Source organism: Xenopus tropicalis, chromosome 3 (genome assembly GCF_000004195.4).
Source record: "Xenopus tropicalis strain Nigerian chromosome 3, UCB_Xtro_10.0, whole genome shotgun sequence".
NCBI lineage: Eukaryota > Metazoa > Chordata > Amphibia > Anura > Pipidae > Xenopus > Xenopus tropicalis.
In genome coordinates this window covers 23,522,185-23,536,340 of record NC_030679.2, presented here as the reverse complement: position 1 = coordinate 23,536,340, position 14,156 = coordinate 23,522,185, and the positions used below count along the sequence as shown (strand labels likewise).

Below are 14,156 nucleotides of genomic sequence, written 5' to 3'. Positions count from 1 at the left end.
CACTTGGGTCAAGCTCATATACTCATGCAGCCAATAGTATTGATGTTCATTATTGCAAAATCGCAGTCAGGCGTTCCAAGATTTTCTATCCCAGTTTTACTGACACAGAAACATGCAGCTAAATTGAGTGACATTAAATGATGACCCACATTACACTGGAAAAAATTGTGAAACGCAAAAAGTTTGACAATGGGAATATGAAATTACATTGCGGTTAAGGCTTATTTATCTGTGCAATAGCAAATACATTCCCCTACATCTTTCTGCAATACTACAGCTGTTCTTCATAGAAATAAAAGAACCCCATGTTGCCAATTTCTTTCAAACATGGCACTTGGACAGCTTCTTGGATACACAGGGGACGGGCTGGAGAAGTCCAATTGGTTGATAGTGAAGGCAAGGGGGGCATAATGTTCTGGCACAACAGACTTTTTTCTGGTGAAATAGAAATGACATGGGGAAATTCTAGCACAGACTCGCAAAAATGCTTACCTGTGGTGGACAAAAAAAACTTTTTTTAGTGATGTGCTGACATTTTCATGAAAATGAAGTAAATCTATAAATTGTTTTTAATTATGCAGTGAAGACCTGAGTGCCTTAATAAGTGTTCCCTCCCTGTCTGGTGAGTGAGGTTAAGTTACCATGGTTTTCTAACATGTTGCTTCAGTTGTTATTTAACTACAACTTTTAGCATCATGTCCTCACCAAACGTTTATGGGAATACTGGGAGCTATAGTTCAGCAACAATGGGAACAAGATCTATCTATCTAGCCATTAGCATATATTGATATCTATCTATCATCTATCTATCTATCTATCTGTCTGTCTGTCTGTCTGTCTGTCTGTCTGTCTGTCTGTCTGTCTATCTATCTAGCTGTTAACATATATTGATATCTATTTATCTATTTCTATATATCATCTATCTATATATCTATTTATCTGTCTGTCTAATCTGTTGGTCTGTCGGTCTGCTTATCTATTTATTTATCATCTATTATCTATTTATCCATCATCTATCTATGTATATATGTATGTATCTATCTAGCCATCTATTTATCATCTACTATCTATCTATATTTTTCTTTATGATATATCTATTATCTATTAATCAATTTATCTAGTTGTTAACATATATTGATATCTATCATCTATCTATCTATCTATCATCTATCTATCTCTATCATCTATCTATTTATCTGTCTGTCTTATCTGTTGGTCTGCTTTTCTATTTATTTATCATCTATTATCTATTTATCTATCATCTATCCATGTATATATGTATGTATCTATCTAGCCATCTATTTATTATCTACTATCTATCTATATTTTTCTTTATGATGTATCTATTATCTATTAATCAATTTATCTAGCTGTTAACATATATTGATATCTATCGGTCTGTCTGTGTGTGTAGATCTGCTGTCTGATTAGCCATTTCCCCACTATATGCAATACACTCTTTTACAGATAGCTATGTATGTGTACAGTATCTAGGCATTTATTTAATGCATGAGCTGCACAGTTTTATATTTTGCACAGGAGCAGTGTAATAGAGCTCATGGTTTATAGGCACTGCTTACTCTTACTGTACATGTGGCAGAATGCCACTCTGCTGGCCTAGATGTAAATGAGTAGTGACTAGACATTAACATTCCAAAGGAGTGATTGTTCCTTCCCTCTGCTGATTAACAGTAAAGCCGGAAGGCTGTAGGACCCAGAGGCAGCCGTCCTGCCCTCAGAATAACTGGTTTATTGAGTGACACAGGTAACAGCAGTGACGTCTCGAGATCAACAGGTGTACTTTGAAAGAAGTGAAAAGGAAATAAAGAGCGAGCAGAGAAGCCGGAGGAGCTCATATAACATCTTAGGAATTGTTTCGCCTTCCCCGTTTTAAGGGCTCAGGGAATCAGAACCTGTGATTAGATAAGCAACACGCCGAATGTCCCATCCTAGGAGCGCTCTGAGTTTCACTTCTTCTCCAAGCCGTATGACTGACAATGCCTACAACTTTTCCTGAGATATGGGAAAGGGTGATTCGGTGGAAACGGAAAAAAAAAGATGACTCCAAGAGAGAAATCCGATCCAACCTTCTATTTGAAGGCTCCAACTGGAAGGAGAACCCAAACAGCCAGTACCAAACCAACAAAATCAAGACGACCAAGTACACGTTCTTCACCTTCATTCCTAAGAACCTATTTGAGCAGTTCCACCGCTTCGCAAATGTGTATTTCGTGGCCGTAGCTGCTCTAAACTTTGTCCCAGTGGTCAATGCTTTTCAACCGGCGATAGCCATTATCCCTATCTGTATTATTCTGGCAATAACCGCCATTAAGGATATATGGGAGGACTTTAGGAGATTTAAGTCGGACAAGGAGATTAATTATATGAGCTGCCTGGTGTACAACAGGTAAATGATGTTGTGTTATAGAATAACAATACTGTATGCTGAGGTTTTGAGTGCTTAAGTTTTAATGCTTAATTTGAAATGTTTTCTGCAATGTTGGGCATCTAGAGCATTAATGGGCATTCCCCGTTAATTGAATCTTGGTTACATATTGTAACTCGCTAAATCTGGGTGGCATTGGTTACATTAAGCTCTCCAGTTCCAAAGAATTCAGGGGCACTTAAAACAACAATGCACAATCCTTCTGACACTTACAGCATGTTGTTAACTGAGACAGGTCTTTCTAGATGAATGGAAAAAGTTCACAAATTGTTCCCTAATCGTTAGAATAGCTGTGTAATTTGTGTGGTGCTGGGAAACAAAAACTTTATTTTACAGCAGAGCTGTCAGACTGTCAGAGATCGTATTTTCTATTATTATTATACTTTTATACTATTATATATACTTTTGTATACTTTTTTATATTTTGTTTCTTGAAGACTGCTTTAGTCCAGGGTACTATTGTAGGTTATGTACCTGAGGAAGGCTTTTTACATTGTGCACTTTCCTTTTTCTAAAATAAATGTGGCTAGAAGCTTTGCACCTTCCTAATCTGCGTTGCCACAAGTTCCTAAACTCTTTGGGTGCTATTGTAGGCAGCACCATTCTTCTTAGGGTCCCTGTGATCCTTAGTGCTGCCCTGGGCGTTGTGTGTGGGAAACAAAGCAAAACTGGGACTTAGATACCGAAAGCCAAAGTTGATATATGTATACAATATTTACTATTGAGGTATAGATATATTGAGATATTGAAGTATTTATAATAGATAAGTGCATTGTGTTATAATTAAAAATGCCCACTTGCATTATGTATGAATACTTTAAAAAGTCTTTAAGTTAAATTATTAAATTAGTTCATAACAGAAGTATAACAACTGAAACAGCAGGCCCAGTGGCTGTTGGGCACCCAGGGAATATAGTCTGGTTGGAGTCTTGATTGATGGGTACTTTGATAATATTGTTTAAGTGGGACCATTCTTCCATTGCACTAACAATGTTAAATAATGCCCTTGTGTGTTGGACAGTAGACATAGAGGAGGAGGCAGGGTGCAGCTATTTAGTAATGCAGAACCATTATACCACAAAGAACATATACATCCAATGTATGGTAATTTTGTCTAAGTAACAGTAAATAGCACTTTAGATGATAGTCTGGTGTTATGTATATATGGAGCTATAACAAGATGAACTTTATAGTGAACCTGTTTGCATTTTTGTTTCCCCATGTGTTTGCTGGGAAGGTTGATCTAGTTAGGGATGTAATCCCTGTTTAAGGTGTCATTTCTTATTGAGATCATTGCTAATATGTTTAGCCTTCCTGAGCTTCCAAAGGCCAACCTGTAAAGCCCATTTAAAGGGAGCGTAGAGTAAAACTTGGGGGAAATAGACACTCCCAAGCAGGGTGACCAGATCACTTGAAAGTTCAGGGTCACGTTAGCAGAGCTGAAATAATTTAGTTTTGATTAAAATGCAATTAGTACTGAAAATGTATTAGACGTTCCTCTAAATCTTCAAGTGATCTGGTCACCCTAGGCCCAAGGCATGGGTAGGCCATTACGTTAGGCAGGTTTCCCATCTTCACTCCGAGGGGCCTATTGATTATGCCGTGTAAAATGAAACATTGTAAAAAATAAATGGCGAATTTCTCCATCTAAACACCAGATTTTATGCTGTTATGTTCTAGCTGATGAAAAAACACTACACCTTTTTTTAAGCATTACATTTTGTTGCCATTTTTTACACATAAGTTTTTTACCCATAGTGTCTCGGCTGTGTGGGCAGAGCATGTGCTGTACATTCTCCTCCTATATCTGCCAGAAAATCTTGCTTGGCCACCCACTGTAAATTTTGTTTCACAATCTACGTGCTGGTTTTTAAAAGTGGCCTTTATACAGCATGTAGAAAAAAGCCATTAGGCCAAAGGTTACCGGAGCTATGAGGCTGGCACCTTTGGAGGAAGTTAAACAAGGGTTAGGTTGCCCAGATATGAGGGATCATGTACAATGCCCCACGCAGTGTTCAAGTGCAAAAAAAGGCTGCAATTGGCCATTTGTTTGCTTATTACCCACTGTGCATTGGGCGATTTGGAGTGTACGTAAAGTACTGTAGGGTAACTGTCATTTAAGTGTTACACAAAAAAGAAAGGGATCTGTTATTCAGAAACCTGAAATCTGAATTACAGCAATGCAATTTCCCATCATGTCCGTTTTTAACAAAGCAATTGCTATTCACATATGTATAAGAAAGTAAGTCGCAGAAATCCATGTCGATGGCAAAAACTGTTCTAATTGTTTTTTATTAATGTTTTACTATATCCCTGCATTGTTAGTGCCACAGTAGCCCGTTGAATGGGAAGCTTAGCTACACATCTTAGTGTGACTCCTATTTCCTACTTATTATTCATTCTCCAGCCTTCCCAAAAACTGACTCAAGGCCTTGCTGTTTTGCCTCATACTCATTTAAAAATCAAATTATCCATACTGACAGACCAGAAACCTCTTTCTTTTATGTTAATCAGCAATTAACGAGTCTGTGTTATTAAGGTACCGTTACAACTTCTACCGCTCTTCCCTCTCACAGCCAAGCAAGGCTTAGGCATTACATCTCAACAAGTCATTAGTGACGCTCTTATATAGGTTTATACTGTTCTTCTGAGGTTTTATGGTAGCGTGTGAAGAACAAAAGTTGAAAGCTGGCAGTTCCCTATGTTGCTAATGGTCTGTTTATTTTAAGTTTTATATCGACTTTCTAAACGTGGTCTTGCACTCTACGATCCCCTTTTTTCGTGCAGTCACCATATGAGAATATCTTTCCTCCCCTCTTTCCCACTTGAGGAGGGTGATATCATGCTAATCTAAAAGTTTGGCCCTGGGGCCAAATGATCGGATTACAGTGACAAGAATATGAGCTATTGGAGTGAGGGCCGCATCAGTGAGCTGCCCAATCAACATGTGGGTGATTTTAGGCCAGAAACTGGTCGGGTGGGCCCATCAGAAGGCTCTATACACAGGCAGATAAACTGCTACCAGAATCAGCAGCTTAAACCTGTCCATGTATGGCCACATTAAGGCCACAATCCCTAGCTACCATAAAATAAAACCCTATCAACAAGAAGGAGATAGAAGTTTGCATTTTATTATTGGTATAATCTATCAATAAAGTTAATATTGATTAATTGTGTTACTGTAAAGAGACTCCCATAACCATCCATTTTAAGTGACATGTTTTCCTTATATGTATATGTAAAAAACAATACCATATATCAGGGCTGCCCTCGGGCCAGATCTGATACTCCAAAGAGTTTTATGACCCCCAGTCTGTTCAATGGCTCCCCAGACTTCATTGTATGCCATCATCATTTTAATAGAATCCAGCTCTGGAATATAATGTATGAGAAATAATTGTCCCACTACATGTAATGAGTTGGATACCACTGCAGTGTAAGCCATACTTGTCAATTCTATTTGAGTTAACCATAGGAATATATAGGAAGCCCCCATAACTTTGTGCCAGAGTCAGTGTGTGTTCACTTGTCCTTGGCTGTACACTTGTAAGTCTTTAGCACCTACAGTTCTGTAGTTCAGTCTCCAGACTCTTTTCTTTTGCAGTGTCCCTCCAAGAGTAAAGGCTTTGCCTAACAAAACCATGTGATGCACATTGGGCAGTCAATCTGCCAAACTGGTAGGTGAGCTGGATTTAGGGATTAGGAGCCAGATAGCGAAATGTGAAGAAGGCAGGTTGTTGCAATACTGAAGTACATAGGACGTAATACATCTCCAACATGCTCAGAAACAGACAGTTTGTCTTAAACTGCCCTTTATGCGGGGTTGCCATCATTATGCATACATACGAAGGCCAAGAAATCTTTTGAGTGATGTAATAATGATAATTTTCCTGTGGAAGTGATACAGTTAGTGGTGTGGCACCGTAACAAGTGGAATAGGAAATGATTCTAAGTAATTATTTTAATTGTAGCCTGGCAACTGACTCATTGTTTGGTGATCCTGCAGTACTGTAAGCGTGAGGCTCATTTGGCTGGTTTGGTTCATTGTCACATGGCACAACACACTTTATCCCTTGAGTTCTTAGACCTGGTACTCAATGAAGGCAATAAGGAGGTGTAATGATTAGCCGATAACTAACCAGCACTGCATTGCATTGTTGGCAGTCCTTGGTACCTGTACCTTAGGGCTTCTGTACAGGGTACTCTTGAAAAACCCTTTACCTGGATAATTCTTCCTCCTTCTCTTTTGCCTTCCCTCCTTACCAGTGTCACTGCTAAAAAAGTATATTTTTATGAAAATGGTATATTTAGTTGAAACAGGCTTTTTACATATGAGCAATGAGACCTACATTGTTCGGGGGTTATAGTATTTCTTTAAGTTGGTTAGCGTATATGCTTGGCTGGGGCAAGTGTTGATGCTGAGGGCGCAAAGGGCTGCAGCAAAAACCCACAAATGTGTATCAACTATTTTCTGATGTTAAACATAAAAAAGCTAATATTTAGAGAGTTGTGGGTATAACAAATCTCATGCGTGTGTATCGGGATGCCTTCCCTTTATCACCATCCATGTGATCCTGTGCCAGGAGGTTATGCTTAGTGGTTTCTCAGATGTGATTCATCCGGCGTGCCAGTGTTTGGCGTGAGTGGTATAACAGCTTCCACAATGCACGGGTGGCTGAAGTGCACATGGCTTGGATTCCTCTGCCAATGACTCATGGAATTTATTAGACAATACCAACCATATTAAGGAAGCTATTATTGTATCTGAAATTGTGTTGCAACATTTAGACGCGTGTACATAAAGAATTCCTTTTAATGAAAAGACTTCCTTGTCCATGAAATGAAAAAGAAAATGCCTTGACCCAAGTCGTCCTATTTCCTCTCTAGAATTATACTCATTTGTGTGTGCAATAAGCCCCCTCCGCCTGGCGCTGTGTTACCTTCAATAATTATCTCCACTGCTTCCACTTCCAGACTTGCTCAAACAATCTTTTGGCACAGATTCATTATACCCATTTAGAAAAATTGTAATTAACTGAATTGTCACCATTTTTAGTCACCATTTATCTTTCTGTAATTTAGACCTATATTATCCATTAGAAGCATCTAGTATGCTTTGGATTTGGGGTATTTTGGATAAGAGACTCTTCTGTAATGTGGAATAACATAGGAATAAAATAGGATTTATTACTATTAATATGGATTTATGTCATCTTATTTCAAATCAAGTATTGGGGCAGATTTATAGTTTTCATAAATCAGCCTCATTGTCTTAATATCCTAAAGAATGAGCTTGTCAGTCTAAAGTGAAGAACGATTTGAAAAGCTTTTGCCTACTTTGGAGTGTTTTTAGATAACAGACCCTGCGCTTGTAAGATATTTTAACCCCCTACACAATATATTAAAATATTTGTATATTCTGAGTTCATCCTTGGAAAATGGCATTGCTGCAAAGACTTTACATATGACTGAAAACAGCAGTCTTGACACTACCCTCTAAATAAACTACAATACCTTACCTCAATAGCCATCCTAAGACAAAAATAGGCCACAATCTGGATTTTGTTTTTGTACTTGCTATCTGCAAATAGTCACAGGCTTCCACAGTCCAAAATGCGTGGCCTTGGATACAGGTCTGACTGCATTAGTGCGGGATACAAGAGAGGTGGGTGGGAGGTACCTAGGTGTCTCCTCCCTTGCCTCCCCTACCTTTCATTGGGGCCCTTATGGTAGGAAGGCAGTTATGCTGGGGCTCAGATAATGAAGAGTGGTAAGCATGGGGTGCAGTGCGAAGGCCCCTGGGGCAGTAAATGGACCCTTATTTCACATGAAGTGGTTTTCATGCTTTGTCCCCCGTTCATTTTCCAAAAGACCGGCCAAATGATAGCCCTTATTATTATTATTATTTCTATTTTTTATTATAAACATGCATGGAACAAAAGCACCTAAAAGTGCCCATAATATAATGCTTTGAATGTATGAATCAGCCATAAATCAGGAAATTCAGATTAAAAACACCCTACACACAGGCCACTGTCTAAGCATGCCTTATCCCCACAAGTAAGAACCTAAAAGCTTTTTGATCAGAACGGGAACATATATTTATACATTTGTTTGTTTAAGATATCTGTAATCTGAGATAACACATCTCTAAGTCAGAAGATAAGCTGCAAAGATTTTTTTACCAGCCATAGACAAAATAATCAGCTTTATCCCTTTACATTAAGAATATAGAAATCTTTTACTTGTCTATGGCAATGTTTAGTGTTTTGTGAGTTTAAGAAAGATTTGCTATGTGACACTGTGACTCTACATAACTAAGCACTTGCAAACCTGTTAGTGGAATCCTCCCATTCATGTTCAGGGCTAATGCCTCTATATGATGACATGAATATCCTTGCTAAAGAGCCTTAATAAAAATCCAGGATTAACCCACAAATGCAATCTCTCAATAGGCCTCCTCCCTCCATTGTGCAGCACAATGTGCCACAGATCTGCATACAAGCAATGCATAACACTGTTACAATGCTAACAAAGCAGCATTAGCAACTCAATGTCGGAGCTGAACCTTTGCGAAAGGGAAACCGCCATTGCGACTAACGCTCTGCTTAGATCTGTTGACAGTAAACGGAGCCCTTGATTGCAGTAAAGTTTCCAAAAATATTTACCGTTTGAGTTCCTTTACAAAGCAAGCACAAAGCGATCGTTTCCATGTCTATATGGCGTTTGCTTGAGACGAAAATAAGAGTAAAAATTTTTTCATTTAAGCCTAAACAAAGTGTGCAGTGTTGTGTGGGTGGGGGGAAAAGCGCGTAGTTTTCAAGAATAAATATATTTTAGTGACTTCCTCCTGGCAAAAAACACAACCATATTGTTTTATGGCTGGGATCTACAGGTACTGTTTTATTATTACAGAGAAAAGGGAATCATTTAACCATTAAATAAACCCAATAGGGCTGTTCTGCCACCAATAAGGGGTAATTATATCTTAGTTGGGATCAAGTACAGGTACTGTTTTATTATTACAGAGAAAAGGGAATCATTTAACCATTAAATAAACCCAATAGGGTTGTTCTGCCCCCAATAAGGGGTAATTATATCTTAGTTGGGATCAAGTACAGGTACTGTTTTATTATTACAGAGAAAAGGGAATCATTTAACCATTAAATAAACCCAATAGGGCTGTTCTGCCCCCAATAAGGGGTAATTATATCTTAGTTGGGATCAAGTACAGGTACAGTTTTATTATTACAGAGAAAAGGGAATCATTTAACCATTAAATAAACCCAATAGGGCTGTTCTGCCCCAATAAGGGGTAATTATATCTTAGTTGGGATCAAGTACAAGGTACTGTTTTATTATTACATTTTTTAAAATTAGAATCATTACTTATAATGGAGTGTATGGGAGACGGCCTTTGCGTAATTCGGAACTTTCTGGATAATGGGTTTCAGGATAAGGGATCCCCTACATGTACAAGGTTTTGCCCTCCACAGTGTATTGTCTCCCAGCATTCCAGTTTTCCTCAGAAAACATGCCCAATGAAGCACACCTTGCACGTACCTTTATTAAGTAAGCTCCAAGGCTCAGAGTAATAGCAACATCATATCTAATCAGTATACGCTATTTATGGCATTTTGTATGTTTACGGCACTTTAGCCTAGAAAGGCCTTAATAGATTATAGTTGATGTGTTTCTTGGGAGATATATACAGTATATATATTGTATATGTAATATATGACAGTTATAAATGCAGCACAGAGTTGAAAGTGCTATTACAGGTTTCATTCACCATGTTTTTTTTACCCACAATGAAGCATTTTCCCCCCAGAGTTCCAATGTAATTGTCGCTGCTCGGGAAGTCAAAATGAATACAACTCCGCATGCTTCCAATCTGGTTGTGGCTAACAGAGGGGATTGTGTCACTTTCGGTGTGCGTTGCTAACAAGACATGAGCAACTGATCCTGTTGGTGCAAGTCTAGTGTACCTATTGACGCAAATTGTTGCATTCACTGTTCTACCTGCAGCTGCCTGCAAAAAGCCAATCACTGATTGGTTGCTACAGGTTACTAACCACGGGCAAATTTGTCCAGTCTTGATAAATGAGCCTCTAGAGTGTAACGGCATGCACGACTCAGCAAACTACACGGCATATTGGTGCTTCACTCACCTATAGACAATTTCAAGGCGCGTGTTTGGTCCCTTTAATGAATGAATTCAATAAGCGCAGTATTTTCACCCAATTTAGCGTGACCGCCCTTGTGGTTGTGTTCCTAAATGACTCTTTTACGGAACATGGGCAGGCAGAAGAGACTACATAAACCAGCGTTAGTAATATTTGAAGCCAATTATCAATACAATTAACTCCCATACGTTGTCTATGTCATATGCCACTCATTTATGAAAAATTATTTATCCAACCCTAAAAAAGTGGGTAAAGTTGCTAATATATAGTATATGTAGGATCCCCACATCTCTTTTTTTTTTTTTTTTTTTATCCTCATTTTAGTGGAGCCTTGTTCCCCTCGATGTTTGGCTGAACATCACCATGTAACAATCTTGATAAGCAATAGGAACAGCACTCTCGTAAAGTTGCCTGCACTTTGCCTTTTATTTAAAGGACACTTATAATAAGGCCTCCCTATAGGAGGTACAGGGTAATAGAGGTTGCACTCCTGTTGCGGGAAACAATACTGTTTTTTGCAAGGAAATACTCTTTGCGTGTCTTAGGTTCCCATGTTGCGTATATGAATGTGTATAAGAGCACGCTGGGGCACTTGCTTATTATGCATGTGTGAGCCTGAATATAGCCACCTGAAATGGGAGGCCCCTCCCAGTGTGGGCAGAATAGTGCTCCCGAGGGGCATTTTATTGTAAACACAGCATTGTGGGTGTTAGCCCTCACCTTCTGTGGGGGAAACAATTTTTTCTATAATAGGTGCCATGTAGGCCAAGTAGGTCAAACCCATGTTTGTATTGTGTATAGCGCTCATGTAACTCAATTTACCCATAACCTGTACCGATAGACCATTAAACTTAATGAAAGTATCCTCTGAAGTACCAATTAAAGTGATTGTTTCTTATCCCTTTTATTCTTGTGGGAGGCTACAACCGGCCCCTGAGATAATCGCACTCCACACAGGAGCCAATGCCGACGGAATCCCTTGCACTATGTTCAGCGCTGTTGTTATTTACAGAATTCCGAGGAAAAGCAGGCATTTCGCATGTTGGCATAGTTTGCTTTTCCCGAGGGATTAAGAAATAAAAAGTTACAGATAAGCACCGAGCATGTGACAAAGATATAGGGTGCCTTATTAACTTTGAGCAATCTATCTCTCCTCCGACATCCAGCAATGCATCAAAACTACATATAGTAACCCTAATACCCACAGAATATTAATCAAACCTGATAGCTGTTCCAGATCTACTGATTCTTCAGGGAAATTCTTGCCTTCTGACACAGAGAATTAGCAGTTTAATAGGAATTAAAAGATGGCTCAGAAGTTCGGAGCAGTTTCTGAAACTGTATTTTGATTATAGGAAATGCTGAAGAATGCTGTTATACTCCAACAAAAATGTTGTTTTTAGAGATTCTATAGTTCTTAATGAGTTTGTGTTAAATTGCTTCTAGGATGGTCTAGCATCACATTTTGTATGTGGGTGAGCCACATGGTACAAGCCATTCATCAAGGCCTGAGGCATTGTGCAACTATCTTTAAGGCTCATTATTTCCCTATACAGGTATGGGACCTGTTATCCAGAATGCTCGGGACTTCGGGTTTTCCAGATAAGGGGTCTCCAATTTTGATCTCCTTACCTTAAGTCTGCTAAAAAATAATTTAAACATTAAATAAACCCAATAGGGCTGTTCTGCCCCAATAAGGGGTAATTATATCTTAGTTGGGATCAAGTACAGGTACTGTTTTATTATTACAGAGAAAAGGGAATCATTTAACCATTAAATAAACCCAATAGGGCTGTTCTGTCCCCAATAAGGGGTAATTATATCTTAGTTGGGATCAAGTACAGGTACTGTTTTATTATTACAGAGAAAAGGGAATCATTTAACCATTAAATAAACCCAATAGGGCTATTCTGCCCCAATAAGAGGTAATTATATCTTAGTTGGGATCAAGTAAAGGTACTGTTTTATTATTACAGAGAAAAGGGAATCATTTAACCATTAAATAAACCCAATAGGGCTGTTCTGCCCCAATAAGGGGTAATTATATCTTAGTTGGGATCAAGTGCAAGGTATTGTTTTATTATTACAGAGAAAAGGGAATCATTTAACCATTAAATAAACCCAATAGGGCTGTTCTGCCCCAATAAGGGGTAATTATATCTTAGTTGGGATCAAGTGCAAGGTATTGTTTTATTATTACAGAGAAAAAGGAAACCTTTTGAAAATGTAAAATTATTTGATTTAAATGGGAGACGGCCTTCCTGTAATTAGGAGCTTTCTGGATAGTGGGTTTTGGGATAAACGATCCTATACCTGTACTTGGAACTATAGCAGAATAACTTGTAGGGAAATATTTTCACGTGAGACCAAAAGGCATATAAACAAATGCATCCGCAAACAGAATTATTGAGAAATAACCAAAATCTTGTGTGTACCCAATTCACTACAGGTATTTGCACCTAAACACGCCTATTGCACTACTGTATAATTGTGTTAAATGGTAAAGTGCCTTCCCAGTCTTCTCTAATGAATCATGTGCACTAGGGACACTAGGGAACTTTGGGCTCCCGACACCCAGGGCATGGCGGTAATTCCAGACTTGCACCAATCAAATCACATGCTAATGGCGTTTTACTGCTGTGCAAATATGTAATCACCGCAGATCTGTATAAAAATAACTACCCCTGGCAGTAGCACACACTGAAGGAGGAACTCCTCAGTACCCTCTAGTGATGAGTGAAATGTTTCGCCAGATTTTTCACCAAATGGCCATAGACTCCAGTGGCCGCAAAAAAAAGTTGTGTGGTAGTCGCAATTTTTTTTCTTCAGTACAGTCCCAAACTGTGTGCTGGTAAAGACTTATGGATGTTGAAATAGAAAGGGAACAAAGTCAGTAAAAAATGCTTTCCTTATAGATTTCTTCACTAGGGCTACTGAATTATTTATTATATTTTGCAGCCCCATGAATCTATAGCATATAATTTTCCTCAACACCTGTTTTTTTATCTTAAGGCCTGTGTGCATATGAAAGCATACATTAGCCCTATTCCTAAAGGTACCTCAACAGTCAAAACTGTTGGCATACCTTTAGTCCAAAAAAACATCTTTACCATGGTCTTATACATACCTTAATTTCCTCTATTTGTACTTACTTTATAAGCATGGAAAAGGAAGTGTATAACTAATATGTACTTGATTCTGCACATCATTGCTAGCCAGTTGTTGGTACTGGGTCTGGCGTCGGACTGAGATTCAAAATAGGCCCTGGCATTTCAGTACCCAGAGGCCCAATAAATGTTGACTGTCTAGGGCACCTTACAGTATATACAGTGTGTATATATATATATATATATATATATATATATATATATATATATATATATATATATATATATATATATACTTTCATATTCAAAATATAAAGTACTGCTTACTGGGTGCAATGAATTCTCCTCTCTCTGTATCTGGATTCTTACCTATAGTATTCCCTATCTGAGATGTTGTCTTTAGCCTTCAGATTGACT

The 14,156-nt window shown here is 38.4% G+C and overlaps 1 protein-coding gene across 4 annotated transcripts in view; it reads left to right on the top strand.

Annotated features, from left to right (window-relative positions):
- The window catches only part of atp10b (ATPase, class V, type 10B), a 299,005-nt gene that overhangs the window by 225,912 nt on the left and 58,937 nt on the right, over positions 1 to 14,156 (top strand). The window contains exon 1 of one of the 4 annotated variants that reach the window (XM_012959757.3): positions 1,755 to 2,407. The exons of the other annotated variants lie outside the window; for them this stretch is intronic. Coding sequence (XP_012815211.1) covers positions 1,998 to 2,407 — 410 coding nt within the window. The 5' untranslated portion in view covers positions 1,755 to 1,997. Of the gene's footprint in view, positions 1 to 1,754; positions 2,408 to 14,156 lie in introns of those variants that run through there. 4 annotated transcript variants of the gene reach the window in all.